At 44.4% G+C, this 26,572-nt stretch overlaps 1 protein-coding gene across 4 annotated transcripts; it reads left to right on the forward strand.

Moving 5' to 3' along the window:
* Nucleotides 1–6,537: 6,537 nt before the first annotated feature.
* Prss35 (protease, serine 35) lies at nt 6,538–21,741 on the forward strand. Of its 4 annotated transcripts, none has more exons than XM_006511170.4 (3): nt 6,538–6,657; nt 6,822–7,104; nt 18,456–21,741. In XM_006511170.4, exon 3 carries the CDS (start codon nt 18,477–18,479, stop codon nt 19,704–19,706), a length of 1,230 nt encoding a protein of 409 aa, XP_006511233.1. In that variant the 5' UTR covers nt 6,538–6,657; nt 6,822–7,104; nt 18,456–18,476; the 3' UTR covers nt 19,707–21,741. The 4 variants fall into 4 exon arrangements, with proteins under 4 accessions (XP_006511233.1, XP_006511234.1, XP_006511235.1 ...); XM_006511171.4 differs by having other exon boundaries at nt 6,927–7,104; XM_006511172.4 differs by lacking the exon at nt 6,538–6,657 and adding an exon at nt 7,526–7,608 and having other exon boundaries at nt 6,769–7,104.
* Nucleotides 21,742–26,572: the final 4,831 nt, after the last annotated feature.

Below are 26,572 nucleotides of genomic sequence, written 5' to 3' on the forward strand. Positions count from 1 at the left end.
CCCTTCCTCTCTTCCAACAAAGATTGCCTCTGCTTCCAGGGTTAGCTGTCTTTTTTTGGGAGGAGGGGTGTATTAGGGCTATTGCCTACGTGCATATCTGTGTAGCAGGTGTGTGCTTCATGAACACAGAGGCTGGAAGAGAGTGTCGGGTCCTCTGGAACTAGAGTCACAGAGTGGTGAGCCACCATGTACTGGGACTTGAACCTGAGTTGTCTGGAAGAGGAGCCAGTGCTCTTAACCACTGACCTACCTCTCCAGCCCCCAAGATTAGCTTTTTGATGGACAGTTGGTCATAGCTTTTCTGAGAGCTCTGTAGGATTCTGAATAGTGCGCATGAGTAAGACCAAGAGAAACTGTACGGCGAGGACACTGAGCATCAGTTCTCAGATAGACCTAGAGTTGACAGGAGTGGTGACAAGCTCCAGGCCCAGAAAGCCAACTCCATCTGCACTGCTGGCTCTGCTTAGCTTCATGTAACCACTGTCATGAAGGAATGTGGACCAGACTTAGCTAATTTCACACACACACACCACCGCCACCACTACCACCACCACCACCACCTTATTGAAAAATTCCAATTCAGTGATGTCATTAAGAAACAAACAAACTAACTAACTTTGCTATCTGAGATGTTTGTCTTGCAAGGTCAAATATGACTCATTTCAAATGAGAGCCTTGTCTCTTAGTGTTCATCTCCTCATGGCCTTTGTTACAGCCACAGTACACAGCCTGGATTTCCCAGAAGCTACCAGAAACTTAACAGTCATCTTCCTCATATGCTGCTATCTCTTCCTGAACAGCTACTCCCTGTCTGTGCTACTTTTAAGTGATGTTTCAGTAATACAAAGGTTTCATTTTAGGGACAGGATCCTACTATGTTGCTTAAGCCAACATCAAACTTGGACTCTTCCTTCCTCGTCTCCAAGTGCCTGAGAACACACTGTAGACCTTTTGTGCATATTCCTGCACAAACATCATGACCAAGAAGCAGTTGGGGAGGAAAAGGCTTATTCAGCTTATATTTCCACATTGCTGTTCATCACTGAAGAAGTCAGGACTGGAACTCAAGCAGGTCAGGGAGCAGGAGCTGATGCAGAGGCTATGGAGGGATGTTAGTAGCTTGCTTCCCCTGGCTTGCTCAGCCTGCTCTCTTATAGAACCAAGACTACCAGCCCAGAGATGGCACCACCCACAAGGGGATCTCCCCACTTGATCACTAATTGAGAAAATGCCTTACAGCTGGATCTCATGGAGGCATTTTCCCAACTGAAGCTCCTTTCTCTGTGATAACTCCAGCCTGTGTCAAGTTGACACAAAACTAGCTAGTACAACTATTAAACTTACTGACATTTGTCCCGGTCACTTAGAGTCTTGGGATGTATGTGAAATGGGAAGGCAGAGCTGGGAGAAGCAGCAAGTGACATTGATGGAGGCACCACACTTGGTTCATGACCTCTCCTCAGAATGACATGGGTGCACAGAACAGGCTTCTGATGTGGGGTGATATAGTGACCTGGGTCATATGTCACATGCTGTCCTCTGCTGTTTCTCTGACCTTGTGGAGTTGATGTAACTTCATGACTACTCAGTCATGATTTACTACATGCTTGGCCACAGACCTCCTGTCTGTTCTAACAGTCACAGCCACAATCATCCTTCCAGCCCTGCTTCATCCAGTTCTTCAAAGGGAGGATCAGGGGCTTGGAGGTTAAGGAGCTTGCTCCAGTGAACATACAACTCTAAGCGTTGGGTTTCCTAGCCTGTGATATATTCCACAGAAAGCATTCTTGTAACCCAAGATGGACTCAGTCTTGTATTTAGGGATCATGCAGGAAAAGGAATAGGGGCCCTGGAAGTTGGAGCACAGCTCAGTGGTAGGATGCTAGCTTGGGACATACAAGGAAGTACACGTATACATGCACACATGTGTGCACATGCAGACTGGCCTTGTTCTCCCAGATTGAATACAGAGTTAAAAAAAAATATGCTTTTCTCAAGATCATTTTGGTCCTGATAAAGATCTTTATTGAAAGTCAGTTCATGTACTCTGTTTATCACCATTTCCAGAGCCTCTAAATATGTAGTAATAACACAAAATAAAACCAAAAGCCATTATGAACTTCCAAGTTTGAAGTATAAGTGATTCAGCTCCATTAGCCCCAATTTACATTCCTATGAGTTCAGCTTTACATGAGTCTCTGTCCTCCAGCAACGGCCTATGAAATCCTGCCTCCCACAGACTGCCTAGCTGAGGGCCTCTGCTTTAGTCCTGACTGCATTCCCTGGATCCCATCCACATTCATTAGGTGGTTCATTCACAACTACTTATTATGATGGTCTAGGCTTAGTCACAGTGCTGTGTGTGTCGCGCGCGCACACACACGCACGCGATTGCTTGCATGCATATATGGGTAGAGGACAAAGGTAGAAGTCAAGTTTTTGCCTCTCCCTTATTTTTTGAAACAGGGTCTTCTACTGAACTTGAAGCTCATCAATTCTATTAGACTAGCTGTCCAGCAAGCCCCAGGATCCCTCTGCATCTCTGCACCTGGCCTTTGGGGGGTGGGGGGAAACTAAGAGATCCAACTGTGGTTCCCATTCTTGCACGAGAAGCATATAGCCAACTGAGCCATCTCTTCAGCCCATCAGGATTTTTTTTTATTAGAAGTCCAGTCTCATCTGATAATCTAAATTACACATGAGTGTGATGGAGATTCTGCTGGTCCGTTGTAAAGGACCCTCCCCTCTTTTCCAGTTTATAGTCATCAGACACCTCATTTGCAGATGCTGTTCTCATTGTTAAACACACAAAGGGTCTGCTGCCCTTGAGGCACACACAGTGCTAGGCAGACATGGGAACAGTTCCAAAATAATGTGACAAGTACCCAAGCCCAGTTCTGTCACAAATGAAGTGGTCGCTGATATTGGCTATCAGAGAGGATGGGTCCCAGTGGAAAAGGGCTGTACCAAGGAATTCAACTTTCAGATTTCTTTTGGGAACACATCTCTACAGACCATCAGAAAGAGAAAAATAACAGTTTTTTTTAGGTTTGTGGAGGGCCAGTTACTGCTCCTCAAATTAGCTTACCATAGGATAGTAGGCTTCAATCAGAATAATGGATCTGAGGACAAGTGTCTCTCTCTCTCTCTCTCTCTCTCTCTCTCTCTCTCTCTCTCTCTCTCTGTTTTTCTTATTCAGCTTATTAATTTTCTCAGTTTACCTTAATCAGAAGACCCTGAAATCTTAAGCATGCAGAACATAATACCTAAAAAGAAAAGGCTCTGATAAGACCTTGGAATTAAAAGTTCACAGGGAAGATTCCATAGTAAGTTATGTGACTTCTACAAGGTTGAGTCACCACATAGACCTTGCCCATGAACCGTGGAACAGCTCCTCTTCCTATCTTTCCATAGCTAAAACTTTCCAAACCCTCTAAGTACATTTCCATTGTGATGGAGATTTAGCCTTTGAAGGGGAAGTATTCTACCTCCCATTCTCTTGGGAGATTAAGTCGGGGGTGGGGTGGAGGGTAGGGTGGGGTGGGGGAGATAGAGTGGGGGATGGGGAGAGCAGTAAGCTCAGTGTAGTCCTTAATCATAGCCAGGAGTGACAATGGTCACGTTTTATGTTGAGGCCATCATGCCTCTAAGAAACTACAATGTGCCAAGAGATGTGTCCAGGGATTCTTAGTATTACATTGGGAGGTCTAGACAGACATCTCCATTTAGCAGGGCCTTTCAAAGTGGGTAATTATGTGTTCTGTTGCTTTGTTAACAGAAAGTCTGGGCTCTGCTTACAGTAATGTGGTAATACTGTGGGCCTGACCTCAGCTTCAGTACTTTATATAAAGTAATTCAGTTAAGATCTCAATAGTCACAATATTCAAAGATACTCACAATACTGAGAATAGGGGGCACTGGGGGAAGGAGGCAAGAAACCTTTTTTTAATGAGATTTTTCTTTTCTTTAAAAATGATAGGAGCATTTCCTATGGCCCATAATAAATTATGTACCATTTCTTATCTTAAAATGGTACAGATGCTGTTATAAAGATGGACACATGGACATCTGGTTGGGGAGCAAAGAAAAAGTATAGGACCATTGTAACAACCAGATCAGGAACCCAAGTGGGCTGGGAAGAAGCCTTTGAGGATATGGTTGGGTATAGGCCTATGAAGTGCTCACACTGGGTTACAGGAAAACCTGATGGGTTAGCGTAGGCTAGGGAAGGGGTGAGAAACTGCAATCCTGAAACGTCAGAAGAAACAAATACCAAACATCTCACAGAGGCTACGCTAGGAAGCATACACTTGGGAAGGGGCCAGAAGACAGTGAGCACTCTTTAAGTTTGCTTTTATGTGATGGGGAAGGGGTTGTTCTGTAAGGAGACAGGCCCAGGGAATTAATGGATTAGCACAGAACACATTCCTGTTCCAAATGCTTAAGAGCTGCTGATCTTCAGCTCAGTTTGCAGGTAAGGAAGCTGAGGCCCAGTGAACACAGCCCTTTAGCATCAGACAGATTCCTCTTCTCCTTTCTGGGTTTCCTCCATACTTGTGATGGTTTGAATATGCTTGGTCTGAGGAATGGCACTATTAGGAGGTGTGGCCTTGTTGGAGGAAGTGTATCACTGTGGGGGTGGGCTCTGGGACCCTCTTCCTAGCTGCCTGGAGACCGTCAGTCTTCTCCTGGTTCCCTTTGCAACAAGATATAGAACCTTCAGGTTCCTTTCCAGCACCATACCTGCCTGGATGCTGTCATGCTTCCTACCACGATGATAATCGACTGAATCTCTGAGTCTATAAGCCAGCCCCAATTAAATGTTGTCCTTTATAAGAGTTGCCTTGGTCATGGTGTCTCTTCATAGCAATGGAAACCCTAACTAAGACACTTTCCTACTCTACATTTAACTAAGAAGCATGTTCAGTTCAACAATTAGCACCTGCGCCAAGCGCCACAAAGCATAGCGACGATTTAAAGAATCATACCATTTTATAATCTAATTACTTCAGAACTAACGGCGTGAATCTAGATAAAAATTACCAATGGATTTGAACAGTGTGGGTCAATCTCTTAAAGACAATGCTAAGAGAACAGGAAGCAACAACATGTTATGATCTCATCCTGTTTAGTACTTAGAAATCTGAGAAATTCAGCAATCCACTGAAGATCAAAGTTTTACGGGGCTGTGACATGGCTCAGAGGGTAAAACTGCTTGCCACCAACCAGAGTTCCATCTCTAGGACCTACATGATCCCTAGAAACCATCCTCTGACCTTCATCCATACCTCTTGGCAGTCACGTAACATACACACCCGACAATAAATAAGTGAAATAACAGTAATAAAGGAACCATGTGCTGTGGGTTGCTATGATAATGCTCAACACATAAAACACATTATCAGGACTGAAGACCCGAGTCTAGTCTCCCAGATCCACACTGCAGAATGAAACAGATAACCTCTCTCTACAAGTTGTCTTCTGGCCTCCACCCATGTACCATGGCAAACATGTGCTCCTCATATAACCAACCAACCCACCAACCAACCAACCAACCAATCAATGAATATAGTACAAAGAACCAGTTGTTCCATGATAGACTAGGCCTGTGAACTTATTTGATTCTTTGGTGCTATGAAGGTCAGAACTGACAGAGGTAGTTTATTTTATTTTCCTCTCCCTCTCCCTCTCCCCCTCCCCCCCTCTCTCTCTGTGTTGGGGGGCTATGGAGGTTAGTCAGGGGGCAGTTGTGAGCACAGGCTCTGAGGATGAAACCTTAAGTCTTGGGCATGCTTACGTGAATGCCCCATACACTGGACTACATTCCAAATACAGGACTCGGGGTTTCTTTTCTTTGCTCCAGACCTGCTTCCCAGTAAAAGCTGAAAAAGTAAAGCTTGTTGTGTTTTATAAAAAGGAAAGAAAGAAAGAACCAGGATATGTTTGGTAGAGTGAGGTATGGTGAGGTGGAAGGGGGTGCCTCTGTGGGTCTATACTGAGGCATCCTTTCCCCCTGAGAGACCAGTCACATATATAGTATATGTGTGATATAGTATGGAGTAGAGTTTATTTTGGGCAGGGGGAAGGGAGTTTAGGAGGGAGTAGAGACAGAAAGAGAGAAGGGGGGCAAGGAGAGGAGAAGAGAGGAGGGGAGGGGAGGGGTGGGGAGGGGAGGGGTGGGGAGGGGAGGGGTGGGGAGGGGAGTGGAAGGGAGGAGAGAAGCCAGCCATGAACACGTGGAGAGAGAGAGAGAGGTGGGAGGGGAATGTTGAGAGAAGGGTACAGAGAGGGAAGAGAGCAAGAGGATAAGTAAGGAGGGGGCAAATAGCCCCCCCCTTTTTTTTTTACTGAGTCAGTCATACCTAGCTGTTGCCAGGTAACTGTAGGGCAGAGCCTAGAAGGAATGCTGACAATGCTTTCCTCATACAATCTCCATCCCAAAGGAGTGCCCCATCCCGAGGAGAGAAGAAAGGAACAGAAAGAGTGTGATGGGAATTCTGTGGAGACCGGAGTGGGAGTATGCCAAACTTGGCTCAAAATAAAGCTACAGAAGTGAATCACAGGAGGCTGCACAAGTTGCTCCCTGGGTGTCCCAGTGTCCCAGCGTAGGCTCCTCACCTCTGCCTTTGGCCTTAGATGGAGACTCTTGGGTTGGAGGTAACCATAACCTTTACTCCCTTCGTGCTAATACTGATTAAGTTGGTTTAGGCATGCTGGCCGCTCCTCCTCCTCTTGTTTTTGCTGCTTTGTTTTTAAAACATTGGTTAAAACACGCCCTGGGTGCCTACATTCTTGCGAACCCATTTAGAGTTTTTTTCTAGCTCTTAACCATCGGTGTGCAGCAGGGATGCAGTGGTGTGTAAGCAGGATCCGCCCACCCCTCCCCTCTAAGTCAGCGTCATCGCCCCTTCCCCTCCCATCTCCAGCCACTCAGTGCAGCAGCCCCACTCTCGCCTGGTCCCGGACTCGGGGAAGCTCCGCTGAGAGGACCCTGCACTCTGCTGCCCACTAGGCTCCTGGCACCTTCCGTAGCCAGTGTCTGCATCCACCCGGATCCTTGCTGGGCAGCGCCCCTGGGACGGGAGGATACAGTAAGCATCTCAGGTAAGGATGAACTCACTGCACAGGAGGGCACCCTAGAGGCTGGACCACTCCTGAACAAGGCAGGACCCACAGGAGGAACACAGAAAAGCACTAAAGAAGGGATCACAGGCTGGCTGTTTTTTAGAGATCAACCACCCTTCTTCCATTCTGAATGAGTAACGGCCACTGCAAGGTTAACATCCGAGGAGTGAGTGATGTTTGCATTGGAATACAAATGGAATGCTTTCTGCTTAAACAGTACCAGAGGGGACCCTCTTTATTTTTGTGATTATTAACAGATGTCACTGGAAAAGGTGTAAAAACTTTTCCTGGAAAGAGGTTTGTCTCTTCCCTAAGTTGCTGCCGAAGTACTTTCTGCCTCTGTCTGCCTCATTCTCTCTCTGTCGCCCTGCCCTCTCTCCTCTCCCTTCTGCCTGGGTAGCGAAATGAACAGTGGAAGACCCGTGGGACGAGGAGGTGAGATGAAGTGGAGATCTTGGGCTTGCTTTAAAGGACCAGCCAGGGGTGAGTGGATTGAAAAAATAACCAAGTATTGAGAATTACCAAAGCTGAGTGAAGGGCACATGGAGATTAAATATTTCTCTTGCCTCATCTGTGTGTTGGTGTGTGTGTATGTGTGTCTGACTGTATGTAAGTGTGTGTTAGTATATGTGTAAATATGCATGTGTGTGTACGTGTGTGTATATATGTCTGTGTCTTTCTGTGTGTGTGTGTGTCTGTGTCTGTGTATGGGTGTGTGAGATCTTGAGACCTTTTATAATAATAAGAATTTTTGGAAAGTTGCAGCAACTCCCAAGCCTGATTGATCTGACTTCCATACCATCTTCAATTTGGAAAGTCGCTCTTCAGGGCTGAGGAGATGGTTCAGCAAATAGAAGGCTTTCCTCACACACATGAAGACCTGAGTTTGGATCCCCAGAACCCACAGAAAACCAGAGGAGATAGAATACATCTGAAATCCCAGTGCCCTATAGCAGATGGGGAGAGAACATAGGAGACTCTGTGAAAGCTTCTAGGGGGTTAGCCTGGCATATGACCACACTCAAGGTTGTCTTCTGACTTCCATGGGGTTCCATTTACTCACAAGAACCAAGGCGTGCACACACATGCAGAAAGATGTTGTCTGGTATATCAAGTCTCTTCTTCCCTGTCTTTATTAATTTTTCTGGCTTCTGACATCCCCCCCTCCCCGCCGCCAAGTTCATTTGTACAGAGAATTATAAAAGTCATAACTTGCTGACTGGAGAATTGTGTTTAAGATCTGGTTTATGATTTAGCAGAGAAAATGTTAAAATCCTAGCCAAATAAGAGCCAGGCTAGAAAGTGCCAATCAAACGGTGCATGGGATTTCATTTTAGAGAAGACTCTCATGTGAGACAGTTCTATGTACATTTCTTTTCCACTTTTTTTGCAGATATTTTAAAATATGAGAGCCCTCAGTATGTGCTTGGCTCATCACACGTGAAGCTGCTACTGTGGGTCAACTTTCTCTACTGAATAGACTGCCTTTCTTTCTGTGCCCAATTCTCAAATATCCAACAAATCCATTTTAAATAGAAGCACCGGACTCAGGAATTCTGGAATGCTGGAGCTCCTTCACCTTAGACACGACAGATGGGAAATCTGAATTGGGAACATTAGGAAAGACCAACATCAACTTAGTTTACAAATCATTATTTTATAATTTTACATTTCCCTACAGGTAAACTGATATGTGATTAGCGAAATACACTGTGACTACCAAAGATAATGCATTTATTAACTATTCTTTGCTGAAGATCCAACTTAAAAAAAAAATAAAGCGTAGTCAAGAGTCATGTACGGTGCACCTCATATGCCAGCAAATGAAGGATCACCCTTGGGGTTACCTTAGTTCCATTCACCTCAATTTGATTTACACACAGCGAAACATTTTATAAATTGAGATGTACGTATCCTGCAGAAATAGCAGGAAAAAAAAGAAAAGAAAGGGAGGCTTTAGTTTTTATTGTGATGAGAAACAGAAGTTGTGGGTTACTGTAAAATAATCATCTGAGTAACTTTACCATCTTCCTTTCCCTCAAGGACTGCCAAACTTTTAAAGCAGACATTGCTCTGTCTCCAGTCCTGAAGCTGAATTTGAAAATAGTGCTATGGTATGCGGTATTTTGAATAGCCATTGGCACATTGTCAGTGAACCCTCTAACTGTTGATTCTCAGCGTAGAACTGGTGGAGAGCTTACCCCTAGTAATGGATTATAAAGTATTTGATAAACATATGGAAATATTTGGCAGGCTCGCGACTTTCCTCTGCGTTGAAATGAATCACAGCCCATGGGGTGGATGGCTCAGCCGTGCTGTAGGCCATGGTGGGAGGGTCCTGGCACTGGAGCTGTTTTGGGAAAAACACCTGCCAGAAATTTGTCTGGCTGTGGACATCGTCATCAGTCCTCAGCTCATCAGGATGGGCGATGGGACCTGGAGGTGGGTTTTGAACGTGTGATAAGTTCCATATGCGACAACTCTTTAGTGTATTGTGAACCAGTTACACTTTCCTCATCTCCCATGCTTCGAGGACAATTCTGATTCACAGCCGAATGATGTAAGAGGAAATGCAGCCCCAGACTTGCTCTTGGCAGGCTTGCTTTGCCATCTAGTGGTGGCATAGATAGCCAGCAAGGACCTGCTCCCAGGACTGGAGATGAAGCCTTCTGAAGCTCACTGACTGATGTCACTTGTCACTTGTGTGCTCTTTGTTGATCACGATTAACTGGAGAGCAAGCTTAGGTCTTATGAGACCACTCGGTAGCTGAGAAGAACTGTCAGAGGTTATGGTTTGTTTTTGTTTTTGTTTTTTTAAAGAAAGGCCTTTAAGATGGTACTCAGCATAGTTAACACTTCATTTGCTGAGAAATGATTATCATCTATACTGTTCAGCTTCCTGATTTTAGCGGCACTAATCAATACTATCATAAAATTTCCTGAGATTCTGTTTTATATATCTAAAATTGAACATTCTATTATCTTTATAAATTTTATAATTGATGTTTAGCACCTAGGAAATGAACCCCCCCCAACTTCATACTCCCAACTACTTTCAAAACATCCAGGGAAGGCAGTTTTAGAAACTATATTCTCATCTTCATCTACGTATTAAGTTCTTATTTCTTTTTTAGTGTGGTGGGAGTATGTTTGTGTGTGCTGGTTATGTATGTGTCTGCTGGTGCGTGCTCATGTGTGTGTGTAGACCAGAGGTCAGAGGTCAGACTTGGATGCTGTTCCTCAGAAACTATCAAATGTATGTCTAACTTGTGTGTGTGTGTGTGTGTGTGTGTGTGTGTGTGTGTGTGTGAGAGAGAGAGAGAGAGAGAGACTTATGACATGTTCAAGTGCCTACAGAGACCATCAAAGGAAGTCAGATTCGTTGGAGCTGGAGTTAGAGGCAGCTGTGAACTGCCAGATGTGGATGCTGAGACTGAACCCAGGTCTTTTGCAAGAGCAACAAGCACTGTTAACCACTGAGCCATCACTGAAGCACCAAGTGATTGGTTTTTTATTTCTCTGATATTCTCTCCCTCTCCCTCTCCCTCTCCCTCTCCCTCTCCCTCTCCCTCTCCCTCTCCCTCTCCCTCTCCCTCTCCCTCTCCCTCTCCCTCTCCCTCTCCCTCTCCCTCTCCCTCTCCCTCTCCCTCTCTCTCTCTCTCTCTCCTTTCTTTCCTCCTTTCTCCTGAGATGGGGTCTCACTCAGTAACTCCGGCTCTGCCAGAACTCTCAGAGACCCATCTGCCCCTACCTCTTGAGTGCTAAGGTTAAAGTGAGTGCCACCATGGCCAGCCCAGAAGCTGAGCACCTCATTTTTTAATTAGGATCTCTCTCTAGAATCAGGCCAAGATTGGTCTCCACCTACCCAGCATGCAGAGCACATATGCAGGCACCCATCCTCAGCTTTTTGTAGTGGGTTCTAGGGACCACGCTGGGATCCTGGTGCTTGCATGGCAAACACTTTAATGAGAGCTTTTCTTCCAAACCTCCTGACTTCCCATTTCTGTTCCAGTAAATTAGCCAAACCTTACAGAGGTAAATTCACAAAAAATTATTAATCTTACATGCGTGGAGCTTAGAAGTCTGAAGATCAGCAGGAAAATGTCCCTGTTAAGTTCTTCTGCTTGCTAACCCTTGGCATCTTTTGTAGACCACCTACCTCCTGAGCCACCCCACTTCAGTCTCCACTTCCATCTCCACAACTCTATCCTGCCTTCTCTTTACAAGGTCCATGGTCGCAGTTGATTCACCTGATAGCTTGGCTAATTTTCTCATCTGAAAACCTTTAGCTTAGTCACACTCTCACCATCTCCCTTACCATGTGAGGGACATAGACACAGGTCCTCATGATGAGGATGTGGGTCCGTCCAGAGACCAGTGCCTATGTGCCATAGGGAATGTACTTGGTAAAAGGTTTGGGCTATACCTTATAAATACCTACCAAAGTTTTCCTCTTGCTTTCATAGAAGAGATGGTGTCTCTGTTGGCAAGGCTGGCCTGGAGCTTCTGAGCTTCAGTGAATCTCCTGCTTTAGCCTCCCTAGTAGCTGAGACTACCTGCATGCACTGCCTCAGCTTTCTTTTGCCCCCAGTACATACTGTGCTGAGACAGTCTCACTATGCAGTCCAAGCTAACCTAGAACTGGTGAGCCTCTTGCTTCTGCCTCTCAGGGAGAGCTCATTCACTTTTTGACTTCAGGCATTGGGCAATAATGATAATTGCTGCCATTTGCTGAATGCTCCCATGGGTGCACATGTGCACATACATACACACGTATTATTCCTTCAAAAATCATGTATGCCATTCTCCATCTGTGACAGATGTGGAAAGTGCAAAGATGAGGGACCCTTAAGAGAATCACCTTGCTAGTAAATGGCGAGCATAAGTTGATATGGTTTTAAAGTCCACTGTCCCTATGGCCACTGAACTGAAAGATGGTCTCTATCGTCCATCTTTGTTATACCACTGACACTGTCATTTTCCCACTGCCGTGACATTATGTTCTTCTTGTAAATGTTGCATCACTTGGTGCTCTAGCCAGTCAGTGACACCTGCAAGTGACTTGTAGTGGCCTAGAATAAAACTCCATTACAGCAGCCATGAGTCTGCTCTGCATCTTGCCAAACTCAAGATGACCATGCACGTTTGTAGAGGTATTGTGCAGACTGCGTCCCACTTTCCTGAATCATCTTTATAGCTCATTACTACCAGTGATGCTCTTGTGCTTCCCCTGCGACCCTTGGCCCAGGCATCTCTCCTGTCTGTCGTTATTCAGAGTTCCCAGGCCAGGCCTCAGTGGTTCCTGGTATCTCAATCCTTACCACACAGGCGAAGGATAAAAGCAGAAGAGGAAATGTGGGCATGCCCTCACACTTGAGTGTGTGTATAAAAGCAGGCCGTAGTATTGAGAAGGGCAGGGATCATTAAAGGTTCAAAATGGACAATCAAGGTTCTTTTTTTTTAAGTGATTATGCATTCACTTGTGTGCCCAGACATACTTGGTAAGGTGACCTACAGTGTCACTGATCTGACTAAATAGGCCCTTACATTAGAAAAAAAAAAAATGTTTGGTGGCCAGGTGCGCAAGAATTTTCCATGATATGTTTGTGAATGAGGCCAGCCTCCTTGCTTTACATTGGGTAGGTAATATCTAATCACACTTAAGTTTAATAGGGATAAGAAAAAATATACTGCAAAGCCACAGATATTCATGGGAATGAGCAACTAGAAAAACATTCATTTGGCCATCCTTGAAGAAATATAACAAAATTAAGGGAATTTGCAAGTCAACTGGAAACTATTAGGAAATAAAGGAATTTGCAAAATAAACTCTTTAGGAACCATGTGTTTTTGGAGCTAGGGAACAGTTGGCAGAGCACTAGCCTAGCATAATGAAGCCCTGGGTTTGACCCTTGGCACCTAAATGAACCCAGTATGGTGACACATGATCCTACAACTCAGAAGGCAGAGGAAGGAGTAACAGCAGTTCAAGTTCACCCTCCCTCAGTTTTGAGGCCAGCCTGGGCCCTATGAGACTTTGTCTCAAAAGAAAGAAACTATGTGTCCTTTAACTTTGGCCCATAGTTAATTTTAGAGTAGAATAATACTTTTTTAAATAGAATTTATCATTTGTTTACCATGCTCTGATATGGGTGATAACCCTTTCCACACACATCACCTACCTCATTTAGTTCTAAAATGAACTTAGTTCACTATAAAGCAGAGCTTGCTATGGTTACCACCGTGCACTTGAAGAAAATGAAACCCAGAGAGGTAATGAGCTATCTTAAGTTCATCTGCCAAATAGGAGGAAAGGTGGACAATTCCTGACCTGAACTTACGCCCACTATGTTGGTCTAGATACACAAAAATTCTAAACACTACCTCCAGCTTCCCACTTCTAAGAACAACAGGTAATAAGTGGTGGAAATAGTAAGTCATCTCTTGTAACGATGTGTGGCCATCTTTATTAGAGAACTAGGTACATCAAGAGGCATTAGGTCTTTACCTAATTCCTTTCTGCTGTACCTGTCTGTAGAATCCAACCCAAGACCAACTGTGGATCCACGAAGGGCAATAAATTGCAATCTCACTTTTATTACCCACACCTGGATTCTGAAGCCACAATCCAAGCAACCACCTGGACACTGACAGCATTGTATCACTAACACAATAAGAGACAGGGAAAAGGAAGGTGTGGGCACAGACATGGGAAAGTGCTGCCTTGCCAACCGGGTCCATGATTCCTAGGTTAGCGAGTTGGGTGCTGTGAAAGATGGGTGTATGTAGCCCTAGCCACTGGGCTTGTGGGTTGCTCCATCCGTCAGAACTATCATTTCCCTTGACATTTTACCATAAGGAAAACTTAGATCTTCCAAATGGAAGTGTTCCTAGACATCTGTCCAATTTTAAATTACAGACCAAATTAGATGGGCTAACTAAAGCAAAGGCCCTTTTATTATTGTGATTTGGAGGTCATGTTACAAGGCTCTGCCCTTGTTCATGGCCAAGGATAGACATGGGCATGGCTTTTACTCCAGAGGGTGCACTGTAGAGATGCTTCCAACAGGGCTGGAAAAAAATGATGCCAGCACATGATTCGTGATGTTGGATGCAGGAGGCGTTCGTACAAGCCTCCTGCACATGGACTATCACTTCACTATTATAATAAACATGTACAAAATTGATTGAATTGGATGTTTCAGACATTTAACACTACTTACATTATGTAAGTATAGATAAGCTGAGTTTCTTCTTTATTAAATTGAAGCCATTTGATGTTAGTGGCTGCTAATGGTACCAAAGTAGAGTCAGAATTAGATTTATTTTATACACAAAGATGAAGTAGAAGCTATCTGGAGTCCAGCTAAGCAATCATCCCTGAAGAGATGATGCCCACGGCCCTGGCTGCTCCAGTGTCATTCAACTTCCCTGAGTCTCTAAGGCATCTGGAAGTCTGGCTAAAGCACAGTTATCTGAGGAACCCCACAGCCCTTGCATGAGGGCTTCTAATTCCTTTCAGTTTATTTCATTTGTTTTATGCCTATGAGTGTTTTGCCTGTATGTGTACCATATGCAAGTCTGGTAACTGAGGAAGTCAGAAGAGGGTTTTGGATCCCCTGGAAAAAGGGTTATAGATGGTTGTGGTCCACCTTGTGAGTGCTGGGAACTTGACCTAGGTCCTCTGTAAGAGCAACACTCGCTCCTAACTATTGAACCATCACACTCGCTCCTAACTATTGAACCATCATCTCTCTAGGGCCTCTAGGAGACACTCTAGCAGGAGGTATGAGGGAGGCTTTGATAATCAGTTTGCGATTTTTTGGTAAGGAGTGGAGAAAGGTTTGTGACTTGCTCCAGCAGGCAAGAACACTGGATTTGATTCCAAAGCAATGCACTCTTCAAACAAAAGCAGCATGGTTTTGAAAATTCCAAAAGTATTGGCTGTGACCTTTGGCTCAGCTAAAAGTCAGTGTGAGGAACAAAAGCCAGTAAGTTATACTTGAAACCAATTGAATTCTCATAAGCCACTCTTAAAAGTCTGGATGGGAGCCATAGGGTACAAGAAGCTTGATGTCTGAGTTTGTAATTGGTGTGGTAAAATCCATCTTGTCAGTCATCACTGGATTTACATTCCATCTCAGTCATCTCCAACTAGCTTAAATGTTGTAAGAATAAAAGCACTGGAAAAGCCAGTAGGAAAACCATTCCAAGGATGGATGGACAGTTAGCCTGGATTTTACCGAAGAATGAGTGCTACTTGCTTATCACTGCGTAGATAATCACATGTCAATATGCAAAGATTGCGTGTGTCTTGGTGTGGCTAGTTGGTGACTTTCAGTCTTTGCTGTATAAGCAAGCACATAATGGAGAGTTGTTGTCAAGGGCTTACTTTAAAAAGCAACTTTGTAGAAATTTGTAGTTAGGTCTGATGGAACATGTTTGTAATCCCAGTCTCTTCAGTGAACTGAGCATGGTGGTACATGCCTTTAGTCCCAGCATGGGGAAGCAGAGGCAGGCAGATCTCTTTGAGTTTGAGGCTAGTCTGGTTTACAAAACAAGTTCTAGGCCAGCCAGGGCTACATAGTGAGACCTTGCCTCAAACAAACAAGCACACAAACCAAAACAAAAAAATAATAACTCAAAAACAAACAAAAACTTCTCTAGACTGAACTGAAATTTTGCTAAGGACAAGGTCCTCAGCTGGACAGTGGTGGTGTATGTCTTTAATCCCAGGACTAGGGAGGCAGAGGCAGAGAGGCAGAGGCAGAGGCAGAGGCAGAGGCAGAGGCAGAGGCAGAGGCAGAGGCAGAGGCAGAGGCAGAGGCAGAGGCAGAGGCAGAGGCAGAGGCAGAGGCAGAGGCAGAGGCAGAGGCAGAGGCAGAGGCAGAGGCAGAGGCAGGCAGATCTCTGTGAGTTCAAGGCCAATGTGATTTACTGAGCAAGTTCCAGGACAGCCAGGGTGGTTACAGAGAAACCCTGTCTCAAAAACAAGAACAAACAAACAAACAACTCCCCCCTCCAGCCCCTGGTTTAGTTCTCAATAACACATTGAGAGAGGGACAAACAAACAAACAAACAAAACACTTGTAACTTCAGCTCCAGGGGAGTCTCTGATTTGTACCAAGTAAAAATCATTTGCTAAACCTTGTATTTTAAAGTACAAGTTACAAATGTCCTGAATGTTAGGTCACACATAACAGAGAGGTTCAAAACTGAGCTTCACGGAATGGCCCAAGCATGTGAACCTCAGCCCTACTAAGTGTGTGCATTTCCATGCTTACACGACTGCCCACCTGGACAAGAGGAAACAATGCAAGCAATAGAGAGGCGTCATATTTCCTATCACATATGGGCAACCTTAACTATATCTGACATCAGAATAGCTTATGTGATGAGAGCCACGATGGAAAGAGACCATAGTGTATGACAACCACATTCCTCAAGCTGTGAGCCAGGAACCACCCACTGCGCTTCCCTAACTTGTAAACTAATTCTCATATAGAATCTCACTGTGAATGGCTCCTTATATAAGTGGTTCCACGCAAAACTTTAGTTTGAAAACATACTTTCAGCATCAGGTGTACTGTGTCTTTTCTTTTTATGTCGAAGGAGTCTGTACAAAAATGAGAGGGAACTTACTGCAGCTGTGGTCACCGGTACAGGAGCCACAAAAGATCAGGCAGCAAGAATAGCCAAAGTCCCCGCAGATAGCACTGTTTGGTCTTAGTGGTTACAAAAATAAAACCAACACCATCAAGGTGTGAGGGTGAGGTGTTGGGGAAGTGGGAGGCTCTTTAGTGGCAGGTCAGGTTAAGTTACATTGTATATTTGTATGAAATTGTCAATGAATAAATAAAAGATAGCTTAAAGAAAAAAATAATCAAAGGAAGGGGAAGGCTTGGTGACAAAGTCCCAGCTACTGAGGAGGCTCAGAGAGGAGGATCAAAGATCACAGCCAGCCTAGGTGACCAAGTGTCTCAAAAAGTAATAGGAGTTTATTGAAAGGACCCAGATGTAGCTGTCTCTTGTGAGACTATGCCGGGGCCTAGCAAACACAGAAGTGGATGCTCACAGTCAGCTATTGGATGGATCACAGGGCCCCCAATGGAGGAGCTAGAGAAAGTAGCCAAGGAGCTAAAGGGATCTGCAACCCTATAGGTGGAACAACATTATGAACTAACCAGTACCCCGGAGCTCTTGACTCTAGCTGCATATATATCAAAAGATGGCCTAGTCGGCCATCACTGGGAAGAGAGGCCCATTGGACTTGCAAACTTTATATGCCCCAGTACAGGGGAACACCAGGGCCAAAAAGGGGGAGTGGGTGGACAGGGGAGTGGGGGTGGGTGGATATGGGGGACTTTTGGTATAGCATTGGAAATGTAAATGAGTTAAATACCTAATAAAAAATGGAAAAAAAAAAACCTTAAAAAAAAAGTAATAGGAGTACAAACAACCCCAGGCTTACTCTCTAGCTCCTATCCAGCTTCTCTGTCTCTGTCTCTGTCTCTCTGTCTCTCTGCCTCTCTCTCTCTGGTATGTGTGGTATGTATGTGCAGTGGTGTGTGTGTGGTGCGCATGTGTGTGTGGTATGTATGGGTGTGGTGTGTGTGTGTGTGGTGTTTGGTGTGTGCTGTGTGTGTGTTGTGGTGTGCATGTGTGTGTGTGAGTGGTATGGTGTGTGCAAGTTTGTGTATGTTGTGTGTCTGTGTGGTATGCATGTATGTTGTTTTGTATTTATGTATGTTATATATATGAAATCAGAGCAGGTGGCAAGCAGAAGAACTCACCTGTTTTTAATCTCTCTGCTGCTTCACAATATTACTTGATACACATCTCCACACCAGCTCCTCCTGCAAACCCTGGCTGAGGGACGTTGTGAACTCCAACGCATGCTTCCAAACTCTGACAGTCATTTACATCTTAGACTTGAAGACATTGTAGTCCCATTTCTAAAGAGCTAAGCACACAGGAAGAACCGCAGGATGTCGGCTTGGCTTCTGTCTCTACTTATCAGCAGTGGAGCAGTGAACACGCAGAGAAGCTGGGGGGTGGGGGGATTGAGACTTCCAAACAGGAGCCCACTCTCTGTCGCAGATGGGGCTGTCTGGGAAGGCAGGTGGCGAGGGGAGGAGGGAGAGATACAGGTGATAGGGAGAAAGTTGGGTGAGAAACACCTTACTGATTTTGGACGTCTGTTATGGGTCTACGTAGATTTAATGTTCAGGAAGTCTAAGGCAGATACACTCAGGACCTAAGGCATAAAGGCGTAAGTAACATTTAAAATACTTAAAACCACTCTTTCTTTCCCTTTTTTTGTTTTTTAGAGGGCAAAATAGAAGAACAAGATGGAAAATACGTTACTCTGGTTGGTAATTTTAATCCCTGGATGGGCCCTCTCTGATGGGTCGGAAACAGAACTAGACTTCACGTGGCACTTGAGCAGAATACCCCAGGTTGTGAGTGAGAACACTATCCATCTTGCCAGCCCCACGTTCCAGGCGGATGCTGGGGTGGTGAAGGCCACAGTGTGTGGCATCGAATGTCAGGAAGAGCTCCCGGCTCCCAGCCTTTCCCAGTTGGAAGAGTCCCTATCCTATGAGACCATCTTCGAGAATGGCACCCGAACCTTAACCAGGGTGAAAGTTCAAGGTCTGGTCCTGGAACCCACTCGGAACAGCAGCGTAAAAGGAGCACACCCTAGGAGAAGGAGGCAGGTGTATGGTACGGACAGCAGGTTCAGCATCTTAGACAAAAGGTTCGCGACCAATTTCCCTTTTAATACAGCAGTGAAGCTATCCACCGGCTGCAGCGGTACCCTCGTTTCCCCCAACCATGTGCTCACAGCTGCCCACTGTGTCCACGATGGGAAGGACTATGTCAAAGGCAGTAAAAAGCTGAGGGTGGGAGTGCTGAAGATGAGAAACAAAGGAGGTCGCAAGAAACGCAGAGGTTCCAAAAGGAGCCGGAGAGAAGCAGAGAGTGCTGGTCAAAGTCAGGCGCATCTTCGGGAGAGCACCACCCAAAGACCGGGGAAAAAATCCAGGCGTGGTCCAAGAGTCACCCAAGGAAGGCCTTCCTTCCAATGGACCCGCGTCAAGAGCACCCACATTCCCAAAGGCTGGGTGAGGGGAGAGAATGGGGGCCTGGCCTTGGACTACGACTACGCGCTCCTGGAGCTGAAGCGCGCACACAAGCAACAGCACATGGAGCTGGGAGTCAGCCCCACCATCACCAAGCTGCCGGGAGGCCGGATCCACTTCTCTGGATTTGACAACGACAGGGATGAACAGTTGGTGTATCGGTTTTGCAGCGTTTCTGAGGAATCCAATGACCTCCTGTATCAGTATTGCGATGCTGAGGCAGGCTCCACAGGCTCGGGGATCTACCTGAGGCTCAAAGAACCAGGCCAAAAAAATTGGAAGCGCAAGATCGTCGCGGTCTACTCGGGCCACCAGTGGGTGGATGTGCACGGAGTTCAGAAGGACTATAACGTGGCTGTGCGCATCACTCCGCTCAAGTACGCCCAGATTTGCCTCTGGATCCACGGAAACGCTGCCAACTGTGCTTACGGCTGAGGGAAAACTGAAGCGAGCTTCATGCACATCTTGAATCCCAGAGAAAGCCAGCTCTCATTGAGAGACCACTCATGAGCTATGCATAGGCTTGGACTAACAGTGGTTTTTACAGCGTTTTTTTTACAGACGTCCTTTATCAAAGTTAGGTTACTTTTGCACAGTTAAAATGTTAGTTACAGATACTGAAACTAGATGGCACTTCAGCGACAAGTATATATTCTTTATATGGTGATAAGTTTCGTTTTGGGGGAAACCATTTGTTTACTTGGGCCTTTTGGAATACCAGACACTCTTTAAAACATCAAACCAGAACTGTGATGTGACTTCTCAATGGACTAGCTCTTGAGTCCTACTCTAGGAAGAACCTAGGAGGATGTAGTTCTATGTTCAACCTCTATGGAAAATAGGAAGATTCACAGTAACACCGTTAGAATCAGGGGAGACAGGAGGTTTAGTTTGCAATGTGATGAAATGCTATTTCATTCTTGCCTTCAGTGTTTATATGTGTCTTCTCTTGGTACTGAGAAACTCATTTCAAGAACTATAGATCAAAACATATAAAAATTACAAATCAAATATACTAGTGAGCTGCATAAACAAAACTCGTAACTATGGCTTTAAAAACCCAACACTGAAAAAGTAAAACGTAAAAACAAAATTCTAGGCCTTTAGGCCCAGGCTTGGGAATGTGGTCTTTGTGACTCAATGCTCCAAGGTATGCTAATCATAAAACAGATAGCAACATCCCTCCACCCACCCACTTCCTGGGTTCTAGGAGTATTCATTCAAAGAAAGTCACCCTGACCCACCCTGACCATTGCTGGAACCCACTATGCAAAGGTGCTATTGTTAGGGGCTCTTAGAAACTGTCTTGAGAAATAACCCACACAATCACCAGGTATTCCTTGTGACACTTGTGACTTTGCACTTCCTTGTGACTCTTAACTGGTATTTTTGGTATGTTCCAACAACGCCTTTCCCACCTCCTTGAGTTGTGGTTTCTTCCTTTAAATACCCCCTTACTCAGCTACTCGGGGCCCCACGGTCCTCTACCCCTGCGTGGTGTATGACCGTGGGCCCAAGAGCGCTCTTGAATAAAAATCCTCTTGCAGTTTGCAGCAAGACCGTTTCTTGTGGGTGATTTTGGGGTGTCGCCTCTCCTGAGTCAGAACATGGGGGGGGGGGTCCTCACGTTGTGGGTCTTTCAACACCAGCTGGGTCCATCTAGAATTTGGAGAAACACTTTGTTCTATGTAACGAACCAAGTTTACAGATACTGAAAGCTGAGACACTCTAAGGTCTCAAGTTTTACATTCTTAAAATACGAAGTTTTCAAGGCATAGAGAGAAGCCATTTCACAAGCTACCATCCTCTGGCGAAAGCCATGCCCTTTTGTGTTGTACTTTCTGCCGTGAGGTGCTATATTTTTTAAGTAAGGCATTTTGAAGTCTTTTTTTTTTTCATAAGAGAACCCACCTACCCCCAACCCTGAGATACCAAAGAAGGTTCTGATGGCTCTCATAAGGGACCAAGGGGACATCCTTGCTCTGCCTCCCAAGTAGTACTAAGCAGTTACTGTGTACCGTCCTAGAGCAAAATGCACAACAGGCATTCAGGATGCACCTCATGAATAAACACGACTATGGACAACGGCTATAAAAAGGGGTTAAGTCAGGGCATTCTGCTTAAATGGTTTTGATGATATAATCAACTACACCCTAACATTTAAGTAATCAAAGGCCCAATCTTTGGTCTACTCTTTCTGGAAATTTCTAAGGCCACATATTTTCCCACACTCAATTCATTGCCAGGGTAAAACCTTTTTTTCTTTTAGATGTGTCCTAATAAAGACCACAAAATTAAGAAATAATGTTGTTTTCTATTTTTGCTTTCTGTTACAGTCTTGATTAGTATGCAAAGGAGCATCTTCACTGGGTATCATAATGACTCTGTAAATGGTCCTCAAAACGTGTGGCGTTCTTTCATAATGTGGGTTGTTAAAAAATAATTCAATAAAACTAAAGAATAAAAAGTATCACTTACTGTGTTTGTATATATGCTTTAAAAGATTTTAGAAAATGATCAATTAACTTATATTTAATGGAAATGTATTGCCCTTAACACTTGTCTCATTGAAAGGCATTTAACCATTGCTTTCAGTAGAAGAGGAACTCATATTGAAGAGAGGACCCATTTTCTTTGGGGTGGTACACATGTATAGCTGCTGTATCAGGTGCTTGTCCTATTATTGTGATAAAATACCCAACAAAAGCAAGTTAAGGAAAGAATGGGGTTTTTTGTTTTGTTTTTTTTCTTCTTCCTCCCCTCCCCTCCCCCCCCTCCTTTTTCTTCTTGCATTTCTAATTTTTCCAAGAGGGCCAGCATAATTAATACATGATTTGATTTTAGAGGTTATCACCACAGTTGCATATAATAAACCAACTATGCTCCACCTCATCTCATATTCATAAGGATGGAATGAAATGTTCTCAGCAGACTGGCAGCCAATGTTTCCCTGAAGAGAGAGCTAGCATAGGTGGAGACAAATTCGCATGTGTGTGCTGATTCACAAGCCAGGACACCAGTGTGATGTGGTCTCTGTCTAGAGGTAGATCTCCTCCCTTCACCACTGCTATGCTATTCTTAAACTTCCAGATTTCAAGGATACGCCCAGAGCCAAGATCCTATCACAAAACAGAAGTACCACTTTACCCAGCCATGGGATGAAAATAAAAGTCGGTATTTTTAAGACATAGCTGAATTTAGCATTCTGCCACTGCACTTGGGTCACTTACACCAGAAGGCCTTGTGGCTTGGAGAAATAAGTGACACCACTGTACCCACCAAATAGCCAGTGTGTCACCCCATGTGACCAGGATGTGACTGATGTGGCTCCTTAAATGGATGTCTTGAGCAATCATCCACCCACAGATCACAGCATCCCTAGACCTAAATTAAAGCTTGCTTTTGGCAGAGCCACATAGGCCATCATGTGATATGAACCACCTTTCCAGGACTAGTAAGTAAGTAAATTTCTCCATTCTTAGGCTGGAGGAAACAAGGACTCCATGGCTCTCCTAGTCTAGAAATATCTTTTTTATTTAGAAAATCTCTTTTGCTAAAATCCATCATATTCAACTAGAGCCTCAGACTGTGAGCCCGCTGGATTCAAGGTAGTGCAGCAGGTTCCTTTAATGTAGAGACTTCCAAATTTGATTAATAGCAAGAATGATCCAAGAACTACCTTGGAAACCCAGGTGCCAGGGCTCCATGGAGATCCATCTCAAATCCCCAAGATTGAGTCCAGCATCCCAAATCTGATTAAGCTCTGGGCTGGCTTCCAATCATGGCCATAGTCTCTCTCTCACAAATGAAAGGCTCCCCCAGCAGAAGATATCAAGGAAAGGCTAAGGCTTGCAAGAGAATTTTCTAGAAATAGCCCACTGTTTTGCATGGCCAGTGATGGATGAGTTCTGAGATGCAAGGTCACCAGAGACTTCAGCCCAGGATTGCTTCTTGCTGCTGATATACCTTTTCTGTCACTATTACATAGCCTAATGAGTCCTGGGCAGATTTCCTGTGAAATCAACATGAAGATGTACTTTCATATAGTAATACTGTATAGACAAATTAATGGTCTCACAATTTCTGATAATAATTTTATAGAACTCTTAAACTGATACAAGTGTACTCTAGCCCCCAACAGAATAAAACTACAAATACATCTCTGCAAAGCTTCACATGTTATGGGCCAACTGCACTAGGATAAGAAAGCGGGCTTGGAACAAAATTGTGGCCAAAGAAAAACATTCATTCTAGGTCAGGTCCAAGGATGAGGCCACAGGTGTGCACTATGATAAAGCAAGGCAATAGGAAACTGTTGCTTTGAACTTATAATGAGCTTATAGAGTAGAACACTGCTTGAACTTACTATCAATATTCTCCTGTAACTCCCCTTTTATGTAACATTTTATCTATGAGGTAATTCTTCCTGACATGGAGAACACTTTGTCTAAAAGCTCAGTAAGTGTTAGTGAACTCCAAGCCTCTCACCTGGCCAATGGGGATGGAGGCAGTGAGGGTGGGAAAAGTTAAAGGAAGAGAAAATGTACAAAGAGTAAGCAACTTTTGCCACTGCAACCGTCACTGCCACCCACTGCTGCCTCCCTTAGACTACCTGAATGCCAGACTGGTCCCTGACACTCCCTGCCTCTCATACTCAGGCCAGGAAAGGCTACAGAGTAAGACTGTCTCAGGAAAGAAGGAAAGAAGGAGGGAGGGAGGGAGGGAGGGAGGGAGGGAGGGAGGGAGGGAGGGAGGGAGGGAGGGAGGGAGATAGGTGTTCAGGACACTTCTTGGCCGCTGAATGGAGAAATTTAGAATTATGGGTGCTGAGTTTGGGAGACAATAAAGAAAGAAAAACTAGCTTGGAGGAAAAAGAGAAGTTAGTTCATAGACATGCATGCCAAACAAACAAGCAAGCAAGTGAATGAAGAGATAAGTCAATACATGAATAAACAAATACATGGTCCCATGCTTATGGTGAAGACAGAAAATACTAAAGCCAGAAAGAAAGGAGGCCTGGCAAGAAAGTGAAAATGATTGTGGATTTCCAGCGACTGATTCATTAACACACGTAGTATGTCACTACTGTATTTTGTTCTGACAAACAATGACTGATGCTTTGGTTTTTTGCTGTGAACTTAAATGGTCCTTTTAACTTTGCTTGGGAAACTTTTTTTTTCATTGAAAGAAAGTCAGTAATTTCAAAAACTTTATAATTTCAAATTTATATTCAAAATATTATATACACTGTCACAATTCAATATCTGGTTTTCCAATATTGTCGAAATTCACGCTCCAAAGTACTGGTGATTTAAAAATTCACTTCAATGCTCCCTGGGACATGTTTAGATTAACATTTCAGACTATATAATTTTAACTTTTTTAAGGTTTTAAAATACATTATTATAAAAACAAGATAAAACAAAAACAAACAACCCCTCTCCCATAATAAAATGAATTAATTTACCTCAAAATGTTTCTTGCACTGAAAGAAATTGGCCACAGAGCATACCAGGGTAGAAGTGCACACCTTTAGTCCCCATTGAGAGGCAGAGACATCAGGATCTCTTAAGGAAAGCTTGGTCTACACAGTGAATTCTAGGCCAGGGAAGGTTACATAGCGAGATTGTCTCAAGAACAAAAGAAAGACAAGAAAGAAGGGAGCAGGCTGCAGGGTTATTGCATCTGGAGAGGAATATAGTATTAAAAGTTGGTGTATAGAGAGATGGCTTAGCGACTAAGGACACTGGCTGTTCTTCCAGAGGTCCTGAGTTCAATTCCCAGCAACCACATGGTGGCTCACAACCATCTGTTGTGGGATCTGATGCCCTCTTCTGGCCTGCAGGTGTACATGCAGACAGAGCACCCATACAGCAAAGCAGATGGTCACTGACAGGAAATTCTCCTTAAGGGGACACTTCTTGGCCTTGCTCCATGCAGGGCTGTACTCTGCAAGCGTGGGCACTGTGTTATGTTATAGTCACTTGTAGTACAAACTTTCCCTAAAGTTTGTCTTTCTCCTCCATCTCTGAGGGCTGCAGCCATGGGCCCCACTCTGTTACATTCCCTCATCTCCATCTCTGCCTAAGCCATCATCACATTATTCTTCTTGCTTAAAAGATGGCTGTCAGTACACAAAGTTTATCAAACTTCTGATCTCTCAGAAGAAACACTTTGAGTCACTGGCCCCATAGCAACCATTAGCTGTATTCACATTTGCCCTTAGTGACATTAGATACTACAAGCTCTAGGAAGGGGTCTCTAGGATATGAGTTTGCATTTTGCACTGGATGCTACCTGTGCCTGGCTGACCCTGCTTTCCGGCTGGTTTACACGTACGGGTCAGTGTCCCATGTAGCTGTGTTAATGTGGGACAAGTACCTACCTACAGTTACTGAACTTCACACTTCTGTGCCTGTGCTTTAATGTGGGCTCTCACTACCTCCATCATTTCCATGATAGTTTTTATTCTTTATCTTCTACCATCTTTACAATGGAAAAAATAAACCCTATAGCAAGAATAATTACAGTAATTAAAAATAATTTAAATTTATTGGACTTTTTATAGGTGTTGAAATCCCTGGGCCTGGAGTTCCAAGCAGTTGTATGCTGCCATCAGGGAACTAGGAACCACACCCTGGAGTCCTCTGTGTTTAACTGCTGAGCCATCTTTTCAGCCCACATAGTAATTTTTAAAAGTAGGAACAGCAGTGTTTTCGAGTGTTACATTGTGCCAAATGTTTTCCACTCATTATCTCATATAATATGTACACAAGAGGATGGAGCCTCATTCCACAGAAGGAAAAAGGAAGCTTAAAGAGGTTAAGCAGTTTGCCTGAGGCAACAGTGGGCTGAGTTTGGGAATTCCCTTCTATATAGTTAGACACTAACATTCCTGCATAAGCCCCAGACTCAATAAAGAAACCATGTAGGGGACTGTGGGTTGCGCATTTGGAAGGTCTCAAGTAAAGGTGGAGGTGAAGTTACACCTACTCGGACAATGATAATCTACTGGTACATTTAACAAGTCTTTTACATTTAAAGCAATTGACACTTGACTATGGTCCATAGCTTCCTAGGGGTTCCCCGACCCTTTCAGGGCCTGCCTGTCAGATCAACATTGTTTTTCTAAGTCAACAACTATCTCCCACTGACTCACAGTGGACTGTCCCAGCAGATGCCTGCCATGCGCGTTTCTAACAGATGGAATGCATCAGCAGCAAAGGGGGCATGGCTACCTTTTGCTAAGTCTAATTTAAAGAGGTGTGTGACAAAGAATCGTAGGCAGCTGAGGACAGCTG

Source organism: Mus musculus, chromosome 9, assembly GCF_000001635.26.
Source record: "Mus musculus strain C57BL/6J chromosome 9, GRCm38.p6 C57BL/6J".
Classification (NCBI taxonomy): Eukaryota; Metazoa; Chordata; class Mammalia; order Rodentia; family Muridae; genus Mus; species Mus musculus.

Coding starts and splice junctions, on each gene's coding strand:
- Prss35 (XM_006511170.4), top strand. CDS start 18,477: ATGGAAAATACGTTACTCTGGTTGGTAATTTTAATCCCTGGATGGGCC.